Here is a 25,315-nt window from a genome sequence, read left to right on the forward strand (position 1 = left end):
GAAAAAGACAGAAAAAGAAAAGTATAAAGAAGGAAAAAAAATGACTCACTCCTATTCCCACCAGCTAAAGATTACCATATTTTGGTACATTTCCTCTCATATATTTATGACTGAAAACCATCCTATCGATATTTAAAAACTTATTTCTGGGGCGCCCGGGTGGCTCAGTGGGTTAAAGTCTCTGCCTTCGGCTCAGGTCATGATCTCAGGGTCCTGGGATCGAGCCCCGCATCAGGCTTTCTGCTCCGCGGGGAGCCTGCTTCTTCCTCTCTCTGCCTGCCTCTCTGCCTACTTGTGATCTCTGCCTGTCAAATAAATAAATAAAATCTTAAAAAAAAAAACCCAACATTTCTTTGTTTACATATGTACAAAGTTGTAGACACATCTGGGGTTTTAATTTTGGCCTAACATTGGTACAGTAAACATCTCCCAAATGCCAATAAATGGTCTTCAAAAACATACTTAAATGGCCGCATAACAGTCTATTATATTGATGGCTCACATTTTATTTCTCCATAGTTGTCCTTTGCAGGTAATTTGGGCTCTCAAGTTTCAGTTACCACAGGACTCATGGTAGTAGATTTGCAAAAATCCTCATTATAGAAGCTATGCTGATCTTATTTATAGGGTTAGAATTAAAACACAAAAACAAAAGCTTTTTAAGCAATTTATCTTTGATTTTATGTCCTAAGAGAAAATATCATTATGATCCAGCAATCCACTTCTGGGTATATAGGCAAAAGAACCAAAAGCGGGGAATCAAGCAAATATTTGTGTACCAGTGTTTGTGGCACCAACACTCACAACGGCCAGAAAGTTGAAACAACTCCAACGTTCATTATCAGATGAATGGATAAATAAAAATGTGGTGTATATATGCACACAATGGAGTATTATTTGGCCTTAAAAAGGAAGGGAATTCTGACACATGCTACAACACAGATGAACCTTGAAAATATGCTAAGTGAAATAAGCCAGGCACAAAAGGACAAGTACCATATGGTTCCATTCTATATAAAGTATGTCTAGTAGTCAAATTCACAAAAAGGTAGAATGGTGGTTGCCAGGGGATGGGGAGAGGGGAGCATTTAATGGGGACTGAATTTTAGTTTGGGATGATGAAGTTCTGAAGATAAATAATGGTGAAGGTTACAAAATAATCTGAATGTATTTAATGTCCTTGAACTGAATACTTAAAAAATGGCTAAAATGTAAATTTTATATTAAGTATTTTATGTTATGTTATACAATAACAAATATTAAAAAAAGGAACCTCTGTAGGCTTTATAATTATCTACTGAATTGTACGATGTCAAGATAATCCAGGTTATAATGACCCCATCATCATTTGCCTTCCTTGATCTATAATCTTGGGTCTCAAGATTTTGTTCTTCCTGCCTTTTGGCATCACTAAAAAGCAGAAACATGGTAAGACTGTAGCTTCAGAAAAAGAGGACTCAAATATCGGTCTTGTCTTTTAGCTATGCAAATTCAAGCAAATTATTAAAATTCTCTGAGTCAAGAATTACTTATTTTCTTAAAAACAGGATTATAATCTTGACCCTCAAAATGTCACTGAGACCAAATAAAATAAAGTCATGAAAGAGCTTTAAAAATACAATGGTCATTAGGAATATTTACAACTCCAAAAGTTTTGATAGGAACCAGGGATATCTACCTATAATAAAGTCACAGAATCTAGAAGCTATATTGGATTAGACAGATATGTAAAGGTTAAAAATTTCTGGCTGAAGTTTTTTTTGTATGCTATTGATAATATGTGCAATGCATGACATTGCTAATATTATTTAAAGTCAACCCTGGGAGGCCTTGGGGGGCCCTATCACCTTCTAATATTACTGAAATGTATTATTAGTTTAAATGATAATTACCACTGATAGATTAAATTACATTAACTTGTCTCTTGGTTAACCACAAAATTTGACAGAAGGCAAACTTCTGTACTTAAGGAATCCATTGAAAACTGAAATGGATTACATTCTAAAAAAATGTAGCCCATACTTATTGATGGATAGTGAGAAGATTTCAAAATGATTACAGTGTGATGTGATGTGGCATGAGTAAGTGCTAAGGAATTACAGGGCACGAAATTCGTCACTTTGCCTAGAGGAGGCAGGAGGTTTCGCACAGAATCAGACTTGTGGGCAGCCTGAAGGCGAAGAGGAGGATCTTGCCAGACAAAGACATTCCAAGAGGCAGATGGTGTGCGCAGAGACAGAGCAGTGGAGCCCAGGGAGTGCTAAGTCCGAGGTTACTAGATATTAAACTGGAGGAAGACAGCTGAGAAATACAAATGGACCAATAATTTAGGGCCATCTGATTATCAAAATAATGCCATGATTTTAGACTCAACCCTGGAGAGCCATCCTAAATTTTTAAACCAAGGAACAGCTTCTGATTTATAAAAGTGATAGGAGAGTCCTATGAACATGAAGGTGTGGAGCAGCCAGAGCCAGAGCCGAGAGGCTGGAAGGTGAATGGGGAGAGGGGAGAACGGCCCCAGTGAAAGCCGGGGGCCAGGACAGGGCAGGCTGCGTGTGACAGCAGGCTCTTCAGCACACAGAACTGATGTGACTTGTTCAGCAGTTAGTGTCAGGGGAGGGAAAACCCAGGATGGAGATTTTGAGAGAAGTGGTGTCACCTGTCAAGAGAAGAGTCATTCTTTCTATAAGAAGGATTCTCTACTAGCTAGGTTAAATCAAACTAGATATCACATTCCTTTTTCTTTTTTTTAAAGATTTTATTTATTCATTTGACACACAGAGAGAGATCACAAGTAGGCAGAGAGGCAGGCAGAGAGAGAGGGGGAAGGAGGCTCCACACTGAGCAGAGAGCCCGATGCGGGGCTGGATCCCAGGACCCTGGGATCATGACCTGAGCCAAAGGCAGAGGCTTTAACCCATTGAGCCACCCAGGCGCCCCGACAGTACACTTCTAAGGTGAGCTAAAATGCAGCATTAACTTAAGGTATAACGTGTGCTGCCAAGGATGTCCCATAATTCATGCACAAAGTATAGACACGTAAGTCTGACAAAACAGATCTGTGAATGGAGTCCTACTGGGAATAAAGCATAGAATACATAAAATATGAGAGACAATAACAATTTTTTCAACATTATGTGTTTTTAAATGACTAGGTATTTGAATCATTTATTGATCCATTCAACCAGTAAACATTTCTTCTGCACCATCTACGTGTCAAGCAGGGATGTAAGATGAACATGACATGATCCCTGCCAATGCAGGGAGTTTGCAGTCTCATGGAGAAGACGAATAAATGCATGCATAAAGTTTCCAGAACTGGGGCGATTAACTCATCCCAGTTTGTTGAGTCTTTCTTTTAGTATTAAAAGTCCCACATTGGGGACGCCTGGGTGGCTCAGTGGGTTAAAGCCTCTGCCTTCGGCTCAGGTCACGATCCCTGGGTCCTGGGATCCAGCCCCGCATTGGGCTCTCTGCTCAGCAGGGAGCCTTTCTTTCCTCTCTCTGCCTGCTTCTCTGCCTACTTGTGATCTCTGTCTGTCAAATAAATAAAACCTTAAAAAAAAAAAAAAAAAGTCCCACATTGTCCAGGAGATCCTCCAGTCTCGGGCAGATGCCAGTGGGTGGTCACCCTACTCAGCGTCACATGAGGCATCTTATGAGAAAGGTGGTGGCAGTAAGATACAGGTCTTTGGCAAAGGGTAAGTAGAGTTTGGATTATGTGTTGGGAAAGACAGAGAAGGAGAAGAAGAGAGAAGGCAAAGTGTACTTTGGCAAAAGGAAAAAGAAACACACAAAGATTTGGAGGTGTGGATGTATGTCATTTGATAATTGATTATTTCTGGAGTACAAGATCCTTATACTAAATTTATAAATAATTTATTTTGTATTTGTTCATAAACAGTCCAAAGTTGGCAATCGACTAAGCCAATGTGACTACCATTTATTTGAAAAGAACGCTGACGCTGAGTTACCAGCTGAGACAAAACACACATGGCAGGTGAGGGCGTCTTTAAATCTCCTATGTGAACACACTGGTGTCACCAATACCTTAAAAATACTTACAAGGGCAGAGGTGTGGTTTTTAAAGAAATCAGGTTGGATTACTCTCAGAGGGAAGTGCTACAATATGTGAACAGCTTGAGACAGAATGAAAATAGTACGTATAGCTCTTTAAGAGGTGGTTCAGAGAAGCAGGAAAGGACACAACTGAGTCTGGAACCCAGGAGAGAAACGGCACAAGGAAAATAACTTAGACTTAAGGAAAGCAAGAATCCACTTTAGGCAAGCGAGCCGGTAGGATTGGCCTGGATTTTGGACTGCTACAGAGTAGAAGAGGTAAGATGTTGACGTAATTAACACACAGCAGGAGCTGGGACCAACAAGGCCAAGAAACAACCGCATGGCCTGAGGCAATCCAAGGTAGGAGAACACTTAAAAATATAATAAAAACAATACAAAGAAAAATGTTGATATTACCACAAAGACAGATAGTACTTTTTTGCTTTCAACTTGACCCTAGCCAGGGGTACTTTATTTGTAAGCAGAAAGTGTTGTTCTCAAATGCAAACTTTTTAGAAGCATTAGTAACTACAACAGGGAGAGGACATCTGGTTCTTTGAGTTGCCCTACTTGAGGGACAGTTGCCCGGTTGTCCACGCCGCCCAGACCAGGCAGCTCTGACTGCCACATCACCCCGCCATGAAGGCATCAGGATTTACAAGAACTGAATGACAGCTCTAGGCCTCCTCTGAGACTTCAAACTCTCCTTGGTAGAAACAGAAGTAATACACATTACTGTTTCTACCCTCCTTTCCTGTTTCCCCATTCCTTTGCTCCTTCCACTCTTCTTTCTAGTCAAAATTCACTGAGCCCAGAGCCAGCCAGATACTGTTCTAAAACCTGGAAGCACAGCAACGAAAACAACTTCCTGGCCACTTGACATGTATGTTCTAGGATTTGTCATTTTTGTTTTGTTTTGTTTTACAAGGGTGAGATACAAAAACAAAACACAAGATAGAAAGACGGAGAGAGCAGTAAAAGGCGTTGCTGATGCAGGATGGCCATGGAAGGGCGCTGTCAGGAAGCGGCATGGCTGGCACCACGTCCTGAAAGAAGGAATTTGCTGCCACCAGGCTGTCTGAGGAACCCAGGAAGGCGGAAGAGCAGGGCACTAACCTGCTTGGACTGTTGCCTACCTAATATCTACCATCCCTTTCCTCCTCACTATCAGAATTCTGATTTTATCCAATGTGGCACTGTGTTCAGCTAAAAGATGACATTTCCTACCATCTTTGGGAGCCATGAAGGTGCTTCTAGAAAGGAGTTTTTTAAAGGGAAAAAAAAAAAGATAGTTCACAAGAGAGGTATGCCTTTCAGCCCACCTCTGCCCCAGCCTTCCTTCCCCATCCGGACCCCAGAACACTGAGGCTAGAGGTGCAGTCATCCTGGACTGCAAGGTAATGGAAGTTAGGTTGGTGATGACTGACAAAAAAGGCAGAGGACTCAGGTGTCCTGATGACACTGTGGACCCTCCATGCCACTCCCTGCATAACCTACTTTTAAATTTCTTTTACATAAGTGAGAAATAAAAAGCCATAATCATTCAGGCCACTGGAATTTCGAGGCGGGGAGTCCCCATTCCTTTCAGCTGAAAGCATTTCTCAACTGTCTAGTGGAAAGGAACAGAAACCAGGGTGCGCTATGACAATGGAGCAGTCATAATCGATGTGACAGAGGATGACGATGGCTAAGCCCCCAGGTGGCAGCAGCACAAGGGGTAAAAGGTGATGGGGTTCCAGAGAGACCTTCAAGGTAGAGCAAACAGGGATCATCTGGCAGGCCGGATGTGGTACAGAGAAAGATGAGCCAGGTGTCACTGTAAGAATTAGGGCCTGACTAAGTGGGTAAATGGTGATGCTATTTACTGAGGTGAGGTATGGAGAAGGAGCAGATTTGAAGGGAAAGATCAACCGTTCTCCACCCACACGTTAAGCCGGAGATCCCGGGACAGTGGAATGGGAACGTGAACAGATGGTGGTGTGTGTGAGGCAGGACGGGAGATACACATCTGCGAGACACCAGCACACACATGGGCTGTAAAGCCACGGGCCTGGATGAAGTCACCCAGCGGGCTGAATGTATAAAAAAAGAGAAAGTTCAAGAGCCAAGGTCTAGAATATTCTGAGATTTACAGGTCATAAAGAGGAAATGGATCAAACAAAGGGGTGGGCAGCAGAAAGAAGAAAACCCAGGGAAGCCTAGCACGCCAGCAGACAAGTGGAGAAAGTCCTTCATGAGGGAGGGGAGAAGCTGCGCTCAGCGTGAGGAAAGGCCGAGCAGGCGGAGAGCTGAGAAATGAAGGCAGGACACGGCTGGCCGCCCCCGCAGAAGCAGCTTCCCTCACTGCGGGAGCCGGGAAGAGGGGACACAGCCCAGCTGGAAACGTCTTCGAAACTGCTGGGAGGCAATTTGCTAGAAAAGGAAATGGAAGAATGGAGCAGTTGATGGAAGGAGAGTTAAGAACTAGTTTTTACTTATTAATATATTTAGCAAGGGGCTACCACAGCATGTTTGTGTGCGGACGGGGAAAACAACAGTGGAGCAGGAGAGAGACAGAAGTCTGGAGGAAAGCACTCCAGGCGGTGGGGGGTGGCAGCCCGGCCCACGAGGAGACGCTGGCTGCATGTGGGACAGCAGACCTGGGGAAGAGGACGGCTGGGAGCAGGCACACTTGGTGACAGGTGGATGGAGACATTCTCTTCCAGTTGCTCATATTTTCCTACTCAAACAGGAGGTAACATTTTTAGCTGAGGACAAGGAACGGGCAGAGTGTACTGGAGGTTTAAGGAGGGAAGAGAAAGCGTAAAAAGTAGGCGAGTGAGTGAATCATTACAGAAATACAGCAGGATGGCCAGGCCGCATCTGAGGGCCCACGGAGGCCTGTGGTCATCATTTAAAGGGAGGCCAGTCCACAGGGTAACATTTTCCTCATACCTATCCCAGCTGCTCAAGGGCAAGTGTGGACCAAGCAGACAGCCAGGCTCCACGAGGCTTCCGTAACAGCCAAAAAGAGGAAAAAGAAGTGATTGCATTAGAAAAAACATCATCAATGGATATTTACCTGGTTTGCGTTCTAAAAGCTGCTGTAAATGAAACACTGCTTGTTCATAGTCCTGTTTTCTGAACATGAGATCTGCCATCATCTATAAAGGTAAAAGTTGGTTCTAAAAATATTGCCATATGTTTTAGAAAGCACATCTTTCCTATCAAACAGAGTCAGGGCTATGCAAACACATATGAAACACATGAGGAGGGCAAAGATTAGAAAAAGGAGCCATTTAAAATTCAAGTATACCTTCAGCAAATTAGCACTGATATCAGCCTCACAGAAGATAATTAAGGATGTGAAACAGATCGCTCTGTTCGCAAAACTTTATTTTTAGTAGAAAATATGTTTCAAGTGGTTATTTTAAAAACAGAAATTTGAAGGGAGTTGCACACTCTATGTGTTATCATCGAGAAGATGCCTCCCTGGACTTGGCTAAAATGACAGAAGATTAAAAAAAACAACCCCAAACACTCTTAAACCCTCAATATTTCAAAGGAATTTAAAATGAGCAAGATCTATTGAGCTTTTATTGTGTGTTTTAAAAGGGAGACTTTTTATACTTCTTTTCAGTTATAATTATAACTTTCAATGAACCTCTAGCACCGTCATCTATGTAGCTGTCTGAAAGCTAACAAACACCTCAACCAGGAAAAATGGGAAAGCAAAGCGAAACTCCGAAACACACCATCTTAGAATGATATACAGATATACAGAGCTATCTTCTGTAACTCCAAAAGTCCCACAGAAGCTTTAAAATGGGTCCAGCGTGTCTGGGCAAGTACTTAAAACAGTCTTTAGCCAACTACAGCTTTATCACAGGAACTTCTTCTGACCAAGTGTCCTCTTTGGCATTGAGAAAAATTAATGAGGCCTGCAAGGGCAAGTAAAGGCCTGATCGAGGTTTCCATTCTTATTAAGACAAAAAAACTCTGGTCTTTACCAGTAAAATGTACCACTGATGTTAAAAATATCATTTCTTCCAAAAGCCAACACAAGCCAGGTCTCTCTAGTATTAGCTTTATGAGAAAAATTTGAAACCTCCCCATGGAATATAAAACACATCTGCCTTTACGGCACTGAAGTCTCAGGGACTAACCATGGTGGCGGCCTCATTGTCCTGGTCACTCTGGAGGAGGAGAGCACAGTGCCGCAGGCAGGCCTCAGGGTCATCCTGTATCAGGTATAATCGTGCCAGCTCCAACATTATCTACAGAGAAAGCACAAGGTCAGTCAGAAACTGTTTGGAATAAAATGTGAGTGAGGAAAATGTCTGGACACAGATTATGCCTTAGTTGACCAAAAGTGATGGCAACAAAAATGCCAAGTCTGAGGAGGCAGGAAAAGTATGGGCATATTCAACTCTACTTTCTCGTATACACTGGAAACAGGGGAAAACAAGTAGTAACCTACTCGAAAGGTAGAGAGACATAAAGCATTATGAAAAAAACACCGGTCTTAAATCAGATTCTAGTCCAGGCTTTCTCCATGGTGGGCCCAAGTCCCTGTTATCTCTCAAAACCTGTTTTCTCATTTGAAAAATAAAAAGCCTGGAGCAGATGATTTCTAAGGTATGCTTCAGATTTCACAACTTTCCCTCAGCCACCACTGAACAAGGTACCTGTTGGTTATGCCTTAAAGGTTACTTTTGCCTTACACCTGAGTTGTATTCATTTAAAAATATTCAATTTAAAACCTTAAATTCTAACATATGGCTGTCTTTCGTTCCACATCATGAAATAATAAGTCAGTCAGAGAAAGACAAATACCATACGCTTTCACTCATATGTGTAATTTAAGAAACAAAACAAGCAAAGGGGAAAAAAAGAAGAGATAGAGGCAAACCAAGAAAGACTCTTAACAACAGAGAACACACTGGGGGTTACCAGAGGGGAGGTGGAGGGGGGAGCATGACACAGGTGATAGGGATTAAGATGACACTTGCTGTGATGGGCCCTGGGTGATGTATAGAAGTGTTGACTCACTATATTGTACACCTGTAACTAATATTACCCTGTATGTTAACTGGAATTTAAATTAAAAGAAAAAGGGAAAAAAGAAGTATTTAGCCATATATAAGTTTTTTAAATTAATCATCTATCAAGATCTGAGAGAATAGGATTTTAATTTACACAACCAGAGATGTAAAGAAGTTTTCTATACCAACATTATCCTTACATTTATTCTCATGCTGAACCACTTAAGGTAGGAGATTCAATCTAGTCACTTTTTTTGCACATCTAGCACTAAACAGCAATTTAAATACAGAGGTCTACAACTGCACTTTGGTAAACTGAACTGAATCACCTAGATTCAGATATTCAAGATTGAGACATTGTTTTAAAGTGATTATTAAAACAGAGCTTACAGATTTATTTTATTTTATAACAATTTTTCTATAATAATTTTAAAACTCTAACATTATTCATTTAAGGCATCATATAAGGATTCCAAAGAATTTCTACAAAGATGTTTATTTAGCTTGTGTTTTTATTTACATTTCTTTTTTTACAAATAAGCTGGTGAGAATTTTATATTTGGGGCAACAATGTAACAGATGACATCTGGAATAAAAGGTGGTGACAATTTTATAAAGGTACTGACCTTATTATCTGTTTCACAATGAACAAGAGCCTCTCTATAAAACTTAATTGCTTTTTCATAGTCTCGCTGAGCAACAGAATGTTTTGCTATCCCTGCACAAATTTCAGCCGCTAAGTGTTTCTGTGCGGGAGCTGCGTCTGGCTGTTCCATCTGAACACGTTTTAGTACCCTAGCTTGTAATTCTCGAGCCTAGAAAAAAATAAGGATAAAAAGGAATTTGAAAAAGAAAGAGAAAATAAATTAAACAATTCCCAATAACCCACATGCAGCATAATTGCACAGATCTATTTAAGCATTATTGGCCCTCACTCTAACAAAGCCTGATCCAAAGAAAATGTCTTAATTGAGGTCTTAAACTTGCGTTTGTTTGCAAATGAGCCAGCGTGCACATCTCTTTCCAAATGAAGTATAAGAAAATTACTGAGTCTTTTCCCACTGTTATAAGGAGTATATACAGAAAGCTCACGAAGGAGGAAATGCAGCCATGAAACAAATATCTGAAAAAGAATCTAGATGTAATAAGTGGAAATGTAAAGTGTTTATTAAATTAATAAACTAGTATCTAAAAATTACTAAATCAAATATTGGCAGGTTTCAGAGAGTAAGTACATCCATATATTGTTGATGGCATACAAATGAGTCCAATCTTCACCCTAGCAAAACATGCTAATTTGATAAAACTAACCAGACTACTGAACTTTGTTGTTCCACTCTTAGGAAGGTATTATGGATATTACTTAGAAAAAAAAAAAAGGAACCATGTTATCTGTTATAAGGAAAAAACAATCTCTGTTCTTTCTTGTAAAAAGAAAAAAAAACTATAGCAACAAATCAGAAAATCAATAGCAACTCAAATGCCTAATGACAGGGAAATGACTAATCAGTTGGTGGTATATATGAGGTCCAATGCTATACATAGATACCCAGAAAGAAGGCAGGGGTCTCAAGGTAAGAATGTACTGTAGGCTGCTGAATGGGAAGAGTTATCAGCCTCATCACCTACAGATTTGATTTCTGAAACACTAAGACCTTCCTTTTGTAAGTGACAGAGAAATCCTATGTTTTAGGCCTTCACAACAAAATTTAACTTTGAGCTATAGATAAGCATCCACTAATGCATTCATGCATTCATTTAACAAAGAGTAAATGCCCACCATCTGCCACACATTCTGCTACAACAGGGAGCCCTTCTGGGGACTCCTGTCAAAATGTTGGTTGACAACTGGTATTTGATGAAGATGGTCTAAAGCTGAGTATTCTTTAGAACCATGGGTCATAAAATTAATTTAAGGCGTCATAATAAGCATTCTTTTGGAAATGAAAGAGGAAAGATTAGAAAATAATGGTGTATATAGTAGTAAAGGTTAATACTGTTTCCTGAAATTTTTATTTTTGTTATATTAATGTGTTTTTTAAGTACAGAAGATATGTGTACATTTGTGTATTTCATGGTTTTTTATATATGTAAATATTGGTGTGTATGGTTTTGCACACAGGTGCACAAACACACACACTCATAGACAAAAAACTGCAATAACTGGTCTAAATGCAGTGATCATTATCTTTCTGTCTTACAGTAACTTTTATACTTGTGCCAGCTTAATGATTAATTCTGCCTTTTTCCCTTTCAAAAGTATTTTGACTTGAATGATAAACTCTATGATCACCCTAGGTCTAAAAGATATACAGTTCATTCTCTGGATAGTCTAATTTTTATCTTCATCAACTAAATCTCTAAAAAGTCAGGTAAGATCTCATTAGCTTAACTTCTTAGAGAAACACTTTTATAAGTTAGATTTTGTGATGCTTTGCATTTTTCTTTTTTTCTTTTTTTTTTTTTTTAGAGAGTTTATTTATTTGAGAGGGAGAGAGAAAGAGAGCATGCATTGGGAGAGTAGCAGTGGGAGAAGCAGGTTTCCACTGAGCAGGGAGCCCAGATGTGGGACTCAATCCCAATACCCTGAGACCATGACCTGAGCTAAAGGGAGACGCTTAACTGACTGAGCCACCCAGGTGCCCCTATGCTTTGCATTTTCTTAAAGGTAAATAATCAGAGCAGATTTTTTGAGAAAAAATTGTTTGCATTTATAATTAAAGGCATTTCATAAAATATGCTCAATTATTCTAATATATATAATGATCGTTTCATACAGAATAAAATTCTCTCAAAGAACTGATATCATTCCCTATTTTTTTCCTCGGATTCCAGAAAGACAAGAACTAAATTTAATTATCTGTTATGATAACTATGTTAACCCTGATTGTCAATGCATTTACTTTTCTCTCCGCCTTATTTTGTGAATTCCCTAAAATCCTTGGGTGGAATGAAGTATAAACATCTCACTCCATAGACTTCTTAATTTTTCCTTTCTACCTCAATAGCTTTATTGTACACATATATATCTTGCTGAAGATCACATTGAAATAAAATATACCAATTAAGTTGGAATACTGGGGTGCCTGGGTGGCTCAGTTGGTTAAGCTTCTGCCTTCAGCTCTGGTCATGATCCCAGGGTCCTGGGATTCCAGGATGCGGATGGAGCACTGCATCAGGCTCTCTGGTCAGCAGGAAGCATGCTTCTCCCTCTGCCTACCTACTGTTCTGCCTACTTGTATGCTCTCTCTCTGTGTAAAATAAATAAATAAAATTTTTAAAAAGCATTTTTATTTTTGTGAGAGAGAGAGAGAGAGAAAGAAAATGAGCGGGCGTGGGGAGGGCGAAGCAGACTCCCCACTGAGCAGGAAGCCTGACACCGGACTCAATCCTAGGACCCTGGGATCATAACCTGAGCCAAAGGCAGATGCTTAACCAACTAAGCCACCCCTGAACCTCATAAATAAAATCTTAAAAAAAAAAAAAAAATCAGAGTATCACATTACTGCTTATATGTTAAATTTTAAGTAACAGAGAAATCCTATGTTTCAGGCTTTCACAATAAAATTTAACTTTGAGCTACAGATAAGCATCCACTAATGCATTTATGCATTCACTTAACAAAGAGTAAATGGACTTATATAGACATAACGGAAAAATCCACACAAATGAATGTTAAGTGAAAGAAGCAAAAATAATCCGTTCATATTATTTAAAACTACATAAAGTTAGAAAGTCATAAAATTGTTAGTGTTTTATGGCACATGGGTTGTTTATATCTGATTTATTTAGATTTTACTTTCACAGGAAAGATGGTTAATTTAATATGCCAAAAAGTGATTTTTTTCCCCATAATTTTTCCTGCAATTAAAAAATTAAAATAATGTATGATTTCCTTTGAGTCATTCAACTAAAATTTCAAACACCTATCATGACAGATTTTAAGATGACTCCCATGATCCTCACCTTTTGGTCTTCATTCCCTTGTATAATCACCCTGTGTGTGAGATGTGACCTAGAACTTGCTTGTAACCAACAGGATACAGCAAATATGATAGAACGTCACTCCCATGATTACATCACGTAAGACTCTGTCTTGTTAGCAGACTCATTCTACAGCCTTTCTCCCTTACTGGCTTTGAAGAACTAAGTAGTCATATCAGCTGGCCTACCAGGCAAGGAGGTGATGAACCTCTAGAGTGTGGTAACCTCTAGGATCTGCAACAAGCAGCAAACAAGAAGCTGGAGCCCTAAGTCTTACAGCCTTGAGCAAATGAATTCTGCTAATAACCTGTGTAAGCTTGGAAGTAGATCCTCCCCTAGACAAGTCTCTAGATGAGAACCCAGCCCTGGTCACACCTTGACTATCCTGACATGTTGTAGAGGACCCAGCTAAAACATGTCCAGAATATGGACCCACAGAAGCTGTGGAAAAATAAATGTTTCCATTGACTAAAATTTGTGGTAATTTGTTACATGGCACAGAAAACTAATAAGGCAAGCATTTGCTAGGGTCACAAAACATGGGCTTATACCTACATTCACTGAAATTTTAATTTTAGCAGAAAGATAGATAATAAAATAATTACAGCCAATTATGAGGAGTTTTATGCCTGGGAAATACCAGTTCCTACGATAGTACACAATACGAGACCTAACCTAGTCTTGGAGGTGAAGTGAGATTTAAAGAATTACTGGTAGTTACACGCACGTGAGTTTGGGAGTAATAAAGGAGATGGAACGGGAGTAATAAAGGAGATGGAACGGGAGTACAGGCATTAGGAATTATAGGTGAAGAAAAGAACATAAGGGATACTGTTGCTTGACCAAAGAATTAGAAGGAAAAATGGTTAGAAAGATGGAGAAAATTTACATCAGGTAAGTCTGTTAAATAATTTTTTTTTTTTTTTATTCTAGAGGGCAGTTTTTTTCTACAGAGCAGTTACTACTACATATACATTATAAGCAATGGAGTAACAAGATCAGGTCTGTCTTTCAGACCAATCACGCTAATGTTGAGGAGAACTAACTGGAATGAAACAAGATTGGAAAAGACAGGGATACGTTAGGAGGCTAATGGAGGGGTGTGGGGAAAAGATACGTGGGACAGGGCAAAAGGTGACAGAGATGAAAGACATAGAAAAGTGTGGAGTTATTTTAGAAATCTGAAGCTTTTAGAAAGTAGAATTAATAAGACTTGGGGCTTCTCTAATGTAGCAGTTCTGCCACTGCCTAAAATGTTTAGCAACCATGCAAAATACTCTGATGGAACTCCTAAAGTCCTATAATGTGGGCATTGAGCTCAATAAATGGTTCCTGAATAAATAAACTTGAAGTTGCTTTTGAACTGTTAACTCAAGATTTATCTTTTTGGAGATCAGAATGCAGAGAATGTTAACAACTGAGAAGAATTTTATGGCTCTTTAAATTTATTTAAAGAGGATAACCTCCGTGCTATAACATATAAGCTTAAAATTAATTAAATTTGGTTCATTAAGATAGTCTAACCATGTATACTGTTTATTTTCTTCTTAGAGTTGCTTGATATATCCACTCATATAAGGACTCACATAAACAGGGCAGCTGGGACTAGTAATAGTCACAAAAAGGTAAAATAGGCCAAATTCACTTCTAAAATATTTTAAACATCTAAATTTACTGATATTACACTTTCTTTGTAGCTAATGGTAGCTATCCTAGGGTTAGGTATCATTTTCTTACCATGTGATCAGAAAATAGGGATAAAACATACCAACAATTAAGGATAAGATATTAACACTTTAAAGAGGACATGTTGCAATGAAATCATAAACTTGGATGGGTATCACAGAAATCTAATGACCCAACCTCAAATCATTCAAAACTGGAATAAAAAAAATTGGACATATTGGACAAATTATTGAAATGTTGTTTTACACACACATACACACACATCACTGTTAGCTAAAGCTCAAAGTCAGTTGTTAAGCATCTGCCTTTGGCTCAGGTCATGATCCCAGAGTCCTGGGACTGAACCCCGAATCGGGACCCCTGCTCAGCAGGAAACCTGCTTCTCCCTCTCCCACTCCCCTTGCTTGTGTTCCCTCTCTCATTTTGTCTCCTCTGTCAAATAAATGAATAAAATCCTTAAAAAAAATAAAGCTCAAAGTCAAAACATTTGATAAATTATCTGGAGAATGCAGAACTCTTCTGGGTACATGAAAATCAGGTCGAAAGGTGGCAAATACTATGGTATTCTAGAAAGAATACAGGATTGCTAGTGAAGTACTCTATGTTCTACTTAAGTTCTGAGAAGATGTAGGATAAATCAACTAACAAACCTGACTTAACTGACACATATTGAACTAAGCACTCAGTAATGAGAGAAACACATTATTTTAAATCCACAAGTTACCTATACCAAAACTGATTATAAAATATAGGACAGAGAGCAAGCTTTAACAAATATCAAAGGACTGAATTGTTCAGAGTAGGTCTTTGACCACAGTAGAATTAAATTAGGAATCAATATCCAAAAGATAACAAGGATTCAAATACAGAGAAACCGGTGGTTGCCAGGAGGGAGGCGGTAGAGGGATGAACAAAATAGTGAAATGGATTAAGAGGTACCCCGCAAAAAAAGATAACAAGAAAATCAGAAGTGCCTGGAAATAACCCATTTGTTAAAGAAGCAATCAAAGTGAAAAGGAGGAATATTATGAACTGAGTAATAATAAATTTGTGGGAGGTAGTCAAAGCAATACTTAGAGAAAAATTATCAACTTAAATGAGAAAGAACAGAACTAAGGCTAACTAATCTATTACCTAAGATACTTTTTCAATAAGCTAGGCAAAGAGCAGCAAACCAAATCCAAAAAAAGTAGAAGAAACTAATTAATGAGATAAACAGAAAACGTTTAATGAAGCCAGAAAAGCAAAAGATGGTTCTTTGAAAATATTAAGATATGAAACTCCTGGCATAATTGATCATTAATAGTAGAAGGAAAATAAAATAAAATCACCAATATCAGGCCATAAAAGACGACATTTTTACAGCACTTGCAGACATTCAAAAACAAGAAGATATAATGAACAAATTTAAGAATACAGCCATTCAAACTAATGTAAGAAGTTTAAAAATGATCAGTCTGAATTCTAATGATGTTGAATCCACTAATCAAAACCTTCCATCAATGAAGCGTCAAGGTCCAAATGGTTTTAACTCTGAATTGTTCCAAATATTAAAGAAACAACAATAATCTTAGAGATCCAAACACCCTCAGGAACATAGACATACAAATTTTGAACATTAAAATTCATAACAAAGTGACATTTAAGAAATGTAAGGGTGGTTTAACATTTGAAAATCAATCAATTTAATACAGTACATTAACAGGGAACGAAAAATAGGAGAAAAGTACCATGATGACCTTGGTAGCTGCAGGGTGCTGCAGATAAAATTTAAATCATTTATAAAAAAGTCAACAAGCTAGAAATTGAAAAATCATCAAAAACCATCAGGTGCTTAGGAATACATCCAAGCAAACATGTATAAAACCTCTCCTTAGAAAACCTCAGAATATTAAGAGAAATTAAGGAAGATAAAAACAAAGGAGAAAAAAATGAGTTCACATCCTGCCTATGACCCTAGGCATGTGACTTTACACAAATTATTAAACCTAACTTCCTCAGCTATAAAAGATTTAAAAATATCAACTCGCTCTAATCATTATATTGGTTAGCAATAACACATTTAAGCAGTACAACCCACTGGCATTCAATCATTATTTCTATTTTGGCTTATTTTCTGTTGCAGTTGAGCCAAAATAAATTATCTTCCTCTTACATGTGGCATATTGCCTTCTGTTCCCACCTCCCACCACACAGCCACTCACACACAGCCACTCACAAGCAATGGCATTTACCTGTTGTAATGAAGTGATTGCATCACCAGGTCTTTCCATTTTACTATAAACTTTTGCTAGAAGAACATGAGAACGTCCATCTTCCATGAGAGCAGATAGTTCATTTACTATGAGAGAAGATAATGGGGAAAAATATTAATTTTAAATGAATGTTTACATTTTGCCACAAGTTTTAAAACTGGTCTTTAGAGAGAATGGTTTTGAACAACTGAATAAAGTTGAAAAACTTTCAGTCAGTTAACTGAAGGATGGCCAAATTAAAAAAAAAAAAAAAAGATTGAGGATTTTCATCTAGTTGGAAGAAAAAAGTTAAAGAACTGGATAAGAAAAAGGTTTTTCTTACACATACATTAAGAGATAATGTAACAATACACATAAAATTTTCAATGTTCATTTTTAAGTCTGTAAACATCTTTACTGAAGTTATTAAAAAATAATATAGACTAGTTGCTATGGGGTAATTGAGAAGATAACTGCTGTTTTAAAATAATAGATACTTGATAAGCAATGAAATATGGTCTTTAAGAGCACCAACTTTGATGGCAATCCGTCTGGTTTCAAATCGAGGCCTTCTCACTTACTAGCTATATAACCTTGAACGAGGTACTTATCCAGTTTGTGGTTCTCTTTCATCTGTACAATAGTAGAAATAATAGTACCTATCTCATAGGGTTGTTATAAGATTTAAAAAGTTTTTAAGTTATGAAATAAGTTCACATATGCAATTAAAGTAGTCTAGTACCTGGCAAGTACTATTTAAATACTTGGTATTATTATTTTGTGATTTAAGAGCAATAAAAGAACCCTAGATAAGTAACAAAACTATGTTTCTTCCACTATCAAGTGTATGGTCTGTGCCACATATGTATCAAAGTGGTTTATATACATAGTTTCTTTAAAATCTCAGCCTGAGGGGCAGGTTTTATTATTGGCACCTCACAGGTAAGAGAAACTGTGAGATGGCTGTCACAATGGGTCAGAGGAGCAATGCTGCACACATGAGAAGGGACCCATACCCCACTGTGAAGACTTCAGCTTAACTCTGAGAGAAATGAGAGACAGCAGTGAGCTTGAGCAGACAAGAGCAGACCTATTCTGTTTAAAAGGCTCGATGCTGCTGCTACAGAAGGGGTGTGGGGCTGAGAATGGAACAGGGAGACCAGCTGGAAGGTGACCACCATAATCCACTTGAGACAATGAAGGTTTGTACAAGGGGGCAGCTGTGGAACTAGTGACACGGAGTGGGGTTCTGAATATATTCAGAAGGTAGAATCAACAGGATTTCCTACAGTCAGGGACAAGGGTGATGGCTAGGATTTGGGCTCTCAGCAATGGCTAAGAGGGATAAAGTTGCTGTTGACATGAAGAAGGCTGCATGCGGAACAGATGTGAGGAGGCAGACAGGAATTCCGTCTGACAAGCCAAGTTCAAGGTGCTTAGAACCCAGGTGCTCCTTCAGCTAGATGAAGGTGGGTATGTCAAGAGACTACATTGCTAACTTAAAGATGGAGATAATTATAGTCCTCTCAAAAACAAACGTGGACATTAGTGACATAATATATAATGAAATGTTCAACAAATATTATATGAAAGCATTTATATTACCTAAATGTAATAAACTTAACACCCTTACAAGTAGAACATGCTACTTGAATTTCCTTTCACAGCCTTTTCAAAAATGCATATGCACATGTAAGGCCATCTGTAGTGTTTCAACCAAGGTCTGACAGACCCATGTAAATATTTTTATGGAAATAAATAACACTTTATATAGTAAATGTATCCCAAATTAGAAGAATTTTAACACCAATTTCATCAAAGCTAAATTAAAATACTGTTTTGAAAATACTAGAAAACTTAAAGAGTTGGGCTGACCTTATCACATATCTCAAGACATTTACAGTGGATAGGGACACTGGCAAAAGCAAAATACCTCAGGGCAAGAAAAGGAAGATTCCCAGAATCAGTCATACATATAAATAAGTTTATTATACGGCAAAGGTGGCATCTCAGTAAAATGCACTGAAATAAAACTGTTCTCCATTTGGGAAACTATATAGTAAAACTGTATGTGGATTAAAGCATATGGATTATTCCAGAAAAATATTTTTACAATGTTAGGATGAGGGAAGTATTTCTGAACATGACAGGAAATTCAGGACTCAAAAAAAGAAAAGGCTGGCATATATAATAATTAAATATTCTATTTGAGGAAATGACAAATTCAACTGAAAAAAACAGAAAAGGGGATAGGCTGGGAGAAAACATCTGCAAATGAGTAACAGGTTAACTGGTAATGTACCAGAGGTTCAGGGTCAAAGACAAAGGACATGAATAAACAACCTGGAAGAAAATGTGATCTACAGACAAAAAATAATGCCTAGCCTTATCAATCATCCAAGAACTGCAAATTGATGTGTTTTCTCTCTCCCCTAATTAATCTACACAATGATCGGACATTTTTGGCCTTAAGAAAGAGCCATGGGGCATGACTCAATTCCAGGAAGCACACAGAGGTATATAAACAAGACCCAGTTTCAGTACTGTCTCCAACTTTTCTTCAATCTAAAATGTCTATCCAGTAGGGGACCCATCAAATAAATTACGATATTAACATATAGTAGAATGCTCTACCTATGCTAAAGAAAATAAAGAAGAGCTACATTTACCAACATGGAGAGAAGCTACTGAGGGAAAAATGCCTGCTACAGATGTGCAGTATAATATGATCCCATTTTGGTAGGAAAAATATGGTATGTGATTATGTGCGAGAGAGACAGAGAGGCCTGGTGGGGACACTAATTAGGATGATACTCAAGGTAAATTTGTTTTCTCTGAAGAGCAGGACAACACAACTTGCATTCACTTTTGTAATCTTTAAATTTTGGCGATGAGTAAGCTATAGATTTTAATTTAAAATAAAGATAATTGAAAAGAAAATTTGTACAAATTTCTAAAAAGGCAATTAATAGTATCCAGTTACATTTTCAATACACGCAGTTTTTTGGGGAGTTGGGGGAGGAAGCAAAGAGTTGATATGAAATCACACTGTCAGTATCCTCTCTGTAGTTCAAAGTGGGCCAGAAGGGTCTGCGAAGACCAATGCTTCAGAACTTGCTTCTAGAAACAATGTAATCATGAACTCAACATATCCACCGTGCTTCCTCAGAGATGGAACCTGATTGGTGAGCTGGAGTTAATATGAATGACAATAGGTAACCAATACAACAGATATGGGTCATTTCTTGGATCACAGGAGAAAGCTACCAAATTTGTAATTTGGCCAGTTTCCATACCATATCACATTTAGAAGCAAGTGTATATCAAAGAATGAGGTACAAGGATATTTACTGTAACAGTTTATTAATATCAAAAGAATGGGAAACCAACCAAATGCCCAATAATTGAAGGAAAGTTTAAAAAAAAAACACAAAAAACAAAAAACTATGGCGTTATAGAATATTATGATGATGACATTAAAATGAGATGAATGTACTAACATCAAACTATATCTGGCACATGCTGTCCATGAAAAAAATTACAGGAGAGGAAAAACAACCCATTTGAAAAGAAAAATTATGCTTATTATACTTATATATTTACATATATACTAAAACACAAAAATGGTTACCTCTATGGAGGTAATTTAAGAACAAGGCAAGTAGAATTCACAGGAGAATTTGGGACTTACACATCTTTTAGAGTGCTGGATTTAAAAAAAAAAAAATTAAAAGCGTAAAGATTATAAAAGTGTTTACTTTATGAATAAAAACATGAGATGTAGTTGTAATTTAAAGGAAACTCCCTTTGTATCATTTGGAAAGTACAGTATCTTTCTATAACACAATTGGCTGTTTGATAAAACTGTTATTATTCAAGTATCTTATTTTAGTAGAGTGACATGCTCATAAATGAATAATCAATGTCACATATATAACATTGAGAATACAAATAAACATTTATGTAATATAAAAATAAAGCAGATCAGATATATCGGGTAAGGTACACTTTTTTTTCAAATCAGAAAGACTTTCATACCGGGTTCATGAGCTAGAGCATGTTGAAGAACTTTTTCTGCTTTGTCATACCATTTCAATTTTAATAAAAGCTCAGCCAGGTCATAGCAAAGATAATTTTGTTGTCCACTTCTCAGAGCGGCTTCATAGTAAGTGATTGCCTAAACAAAATGCATTTCAGTTAGGAAAATAAGATGGTATAGATATTTATATATTACAGACTTAAAGCATATAAAAACTAGAAATAACCCAGGAGAAGCTTAGGCATATACCTGCCTATCAGTTAAATATGCCATTTTTCTTAGACAGTCAAACATTAGACAAGGCAACTAGCATTTCTTATGAAAAGCAGCTAACAAAAGGTGCTTGGTGAAACGGTTTTTACCAGTTTCAGTCTGGAGGCCAGTGAGCTTTAGTGAATGCAAATACTCTGCCAGTGGCTGTATGTTCAGTAGTTACCAGGAATAGAACAAGAATATAACAACTATAGGAAAATCCATGATCCCTACTGGAGCTGCAGGGGGGAAGCATACAGCTTACCAAAACTGGTTCAACAGAAAGGACATCTGTTAGGCTTTGTTATATAATGAAAAAGATGCAACCGCAGCAACTTCATCATAATTGGTGGGTTGCAGGGTTTAGGTGTAAGATGAAGCCAGAATTAACTTTAGGGCCCAGCCCTTGCAAAATGCAGCGACAAAGAGACACTGAGCAAATCTTTAACATAAATTCCAGTTTGTGAATACAAATTTGGAGTTTACAGCCATCAAGATATAAACAGTGCCTGTTAAAGACTTCTCACAGAGCAGGGTTTGAAACAACCCAATAGACATACTTCAAACATATAAAGTACCTACCTTCGAATAGTTGTGAGTTTTGACAAGTGCTTTCCCAATTTTGCTTGCCAGCGTTCCATCTTTGGGATTCTGATTTAACGCTTGCTCATAAGCTACAATGGCTTCTTCGGGCTAATGTTGGCAGATACAAAAAAAAAAAAAAAGCAATGACTAAACAGCTTAGCTGGATCCCAATAAAGGGCAACATTGCTATAATTAAAGCTCTACACCTACAGTATTCACTCAGTAAGACAACTAAAGCACATATTTAAGTCTAGAAACCGTAACTACTTCAGAGAGGTGACAGTCACTAGTGTTAGGTGTAACTTATCAGTAAACACCATTTTGGCCAGTAGCTCTCTTCATTATTCCACTTAAAAGGGACTCTTAATTTGCTTCTGGTACCATCTCTGTTTCAAATGACAGTGTTGAATTACTGGATCCCAATATGAAAACAACTTCATTATAATGGTTATCTCTTTTTTGTTTTGATGACTGGATAGTCAAATATTAAATAACATTTAAAAATTCCTTTTAGGAGACTATGAAGCTAATCACAAAAGAGTTTTAGCATTTTTTTTTTTTTAATCTGAGTTCAGTAGCATCAGAAACTTTACCTCCTGTATATTCATGTAAGCATCACCAAGAAGAAGAAAAGAACGAGGGCTGGGCATTCTCTCAGCAATTTCTCTAGAAATTAGACCAATTCTATTTAGTATACTGAATACAAATATCTTCTAAACAAACTAAATAAAAGGTAAGCTCACTTATTTCAATTAACCAAGAGTCTTCAGAGGACCTTGGACATTTCCAACAGTGTAACATTGCAAAAGAAAAAACAACCCATCCATACCCACACCCAGATTGTTTATGCTAGATCAACTTTCTTTTTTCATTCCATCTTTCCCTTTTCTGAAGTGCAGGTAGCAAGAGTACTGGTAGACTGTAAACATCTCAATTCTCACTCTACAGAAATAGGTTTTGTTATCTCTAATTCTGAAATGATGTGTGAGTGGAGACACAAAAATATGGGATGCTATTGCAACGTATGGTTTCTCATTCATTTGGTCCAAAACGTATGGTTTTGGGAACTGTAATTTTATAGATGCTGCTGAAGAATTGAAGTCTACAACTAACGTGTCAGAGCTGCCTGAAACAAAGCCCATGCCTTTGACTACACTATCACAGAGCATCCAAACCAACATGACCCTGTTTTAAAATGTTTTCCTATCACGAGGTGACAGTTAGTGCTGATCTTTTGGAAATGCCACAGAAAATATGATTTAGAACCTCCAGTTCATCCATCTATACATGGGATGCCGCTCAGTTTCTTTGAGTCACTCAGCACCTACAAAGAACCTGAGCAGTGTTCCGAGTTTGGATATTTACACGCTACAGAGGAACCAATGACTGAATTCATCAACATGTTGCTATGTTCTCAACAGATAAACATGCTGATTCTCTCTTACATAAAGTGTGTGCTTGTATGTTTATCTTTCTGTTTGGGGAGAAAGGTAAGAGCAACCTGTATGTGTGTGTGTGTGTGTGTGTGTGTGTATGTCCATATGTACAGACGGGCATGCAGGTGAATGTGCGTATCCCAGTAACCCCCAAGGACACCAACATATGACATAACTTCTAAAGTCCCTGACCTTTCACCAAGGAGAATTTGTAATCCGCACCTGAGTGTGGTACATACTAAGCCATAATTTTCTATTGCTAGAGCTATTACGCTGAGCATTAAAGATGGCCTGGAATTGATACATTACACAGCTTTCTGTAGCTATTAGAATGCAAGTAACTGTTGCTTTTGCCCCTCCCAAACAGGAAGACTGAAGATCTAGAAATCACATAATGAAGGAGGACAGCTAAGAATCTAGAGTAAGCCGCAGGCTGAAATAATCATAATCACTATGGTTTATGTCTTAGGGAGAATGAATTGCTTGGTTAGCGTGATTGTGATCGGCAGCTGAACGTGTTATGGAAAGGGTCTATACTATAAAGCACTTAAAAGAAAGAAAAAAAGAAATTTGGGAATTAATTTTAAGAAGCAAGTGTGTGTTGTATCTCAACAATGGGTTGAGATCATTTACCTGTAACAAGTAATATATAACATTTTCTCTTTTCTGTGCTTCAGATAAATATCTGCCATTTTCTCCTTGACCTCTATGAAATAAGGCTGCTCAGCTGTGACATTTCTAAGCATACTTAAAGCCCGCTCCACGTCTCCTTGGGCCAGGGCCAGGTCTGCGTTAGCAATGGTAACACGTAATTCTTCAGATGTCCCAGAAAATTCATGAATGGCATCTTGTAAAACTTTTGCTGCCTCGTGCTGTAAAGATGAAGTTAAAATAACAGTCTTTCAAAATGTTAAACAAATTACATTAGAAATGAAGATTTTCTCCTAATCCAGAATGAGCAGTAAATGCTAGCACAGTTAGGATCTTCAGGAAATATTGACAGATTTTTGAAAAGTACAAAAATTTAAAACTAAACTCAGAGACCAAATTCAAAATATCTGTTAGCTGAAAAGTGTTTTCTTTTTTATTCTTTTAAAGATTTTATTTATTTATTCATGAGAGACACAGAGAGGCAGAGGAAGAGGAAGAAGCAGGCTTCCCAAGGAGCAGAGAGCCCAACGTGGGACTTAATCCCAGGACCCAGGATCACAACCCCAGCCACAGGCAGACGCTTAACTATCTGAGCTACCCAGGTGCCCTGAAAAGTGTTTTCATGACTGGGACAATGGCGGCTGCTACACGAGAGCTGCTGCTACTGCTAAAATTTAATAAGCATTTACTTTGCATTCAGCATTATATTCACGCATTTAATTCTCAGAGAAATCCTCTGATGTAGCTATCATTATCCCCACCTTACAGTAAGGAAACTGCAATTTGGAGAGTTAAGAAGTTAACAAATGACAGACTCAGAACCCAAACTCAGGCAGCCTGACCCCAGAGCCTGAACTCTTAGCCATGCTCATTACAGCCTCCTTGATGGGATCCAGTCCACAATCCTCCCTTGTACCAAATGGCTCTTCATTAACTAACAGACTACTTTATTGCCTATGCCAGGACCTAATTTCTGCTATGCCTCAGCTGAATACATTACCCCAGTTCCAAATCCGTACCTCAATGAATCTAAAATGTCACTTATTTTAGGATTCATCTCCACTTAAGAGATTATAAGACATTCTGATTTCAGAAATGTTAACAAGTGAAAAAAAAAATAGTGCATTTTAGAATCAACTATCTAGGGTAGAATTGGTTCTCCTTAAATATATATTAAGGCTAATATATTAGGAAATAGAAATTATTTTGAGATTTGGCAAGTTATCTAGACACAGCCTTCGTAATTTCCACTAAAATATGAAAATAACTGATGAGCAACTGTTGTAATCTGAAAACCAGATATAAATGATGTTAAGTTCCTCATTTTCTACAAGGCTTTGACTCTTCTCTCAAAAGTGC

General features: G+C 37.9%; 1 protein-coding gene across 2 annotated transcripts in view; it reads right to left on the reverse strand.

Annotated features, from left to right (window-relative positions):
* Window positions 1–25,315, reverse strand: part of TTC21B (tetratricopeptide repeat domain 21B) — a 77,570-nt gene that overhangs the window by 19,163 nt on the left and 33,092 nt on the right. For both annotated transcript variants that reach the window (XM_032880351.1, XM_032880352.1), the window contains 8 exons: window positions 23,939–24,177; window positions 22,463–22,535; window positions 21,867–21,977; window positions 21,032–21,170; window positions 16,994–17,100; window positions 9,716–9,904; window positions 8,211–8,321; window positions 7,127–7,208 (listed from right to left, as the gene is read on the reverse strand). In XM_032880351.1, the coding sequence (XP_032736242.1) occupies window positions 7,127–7,208; window positions 8,211–8,321; window positions 9,716–9,904; window positions 16,994–17,100; window positions 21,032–21,170; window positions 21,867–21,977; window positions 22,463–22,535; window positions 23,939–24,177 (1,051 nt within the window). The remainder of the gene's footprint in view (window positions 1–7,126; window positions 7,209–8,210; window positions 8,322–9,715; window positions 9,905–16,993; window positions 17,101–21,031; window positions 21,171–21,866; window positions 21,978–22,462; window positions 22,536–23,938; window positions 24,178–25,315) is intronic.

This window comes from Lontra canadensis, unplaced genomic scaffold, assembly GCF_010015895.1.
Source record: "Lontra canadensis isolate GAN:19392208 unplaced genomic scaffold, GSC_riverotter_1.0 scaffold69, whole genome shotgun sequence".
Classification (NCBI taxonomy): Eukaryota; Metazoa; Chordata; class Mammalia; order Carnivora; family Mustelidae; genus Lontra; species Lontra canadensis.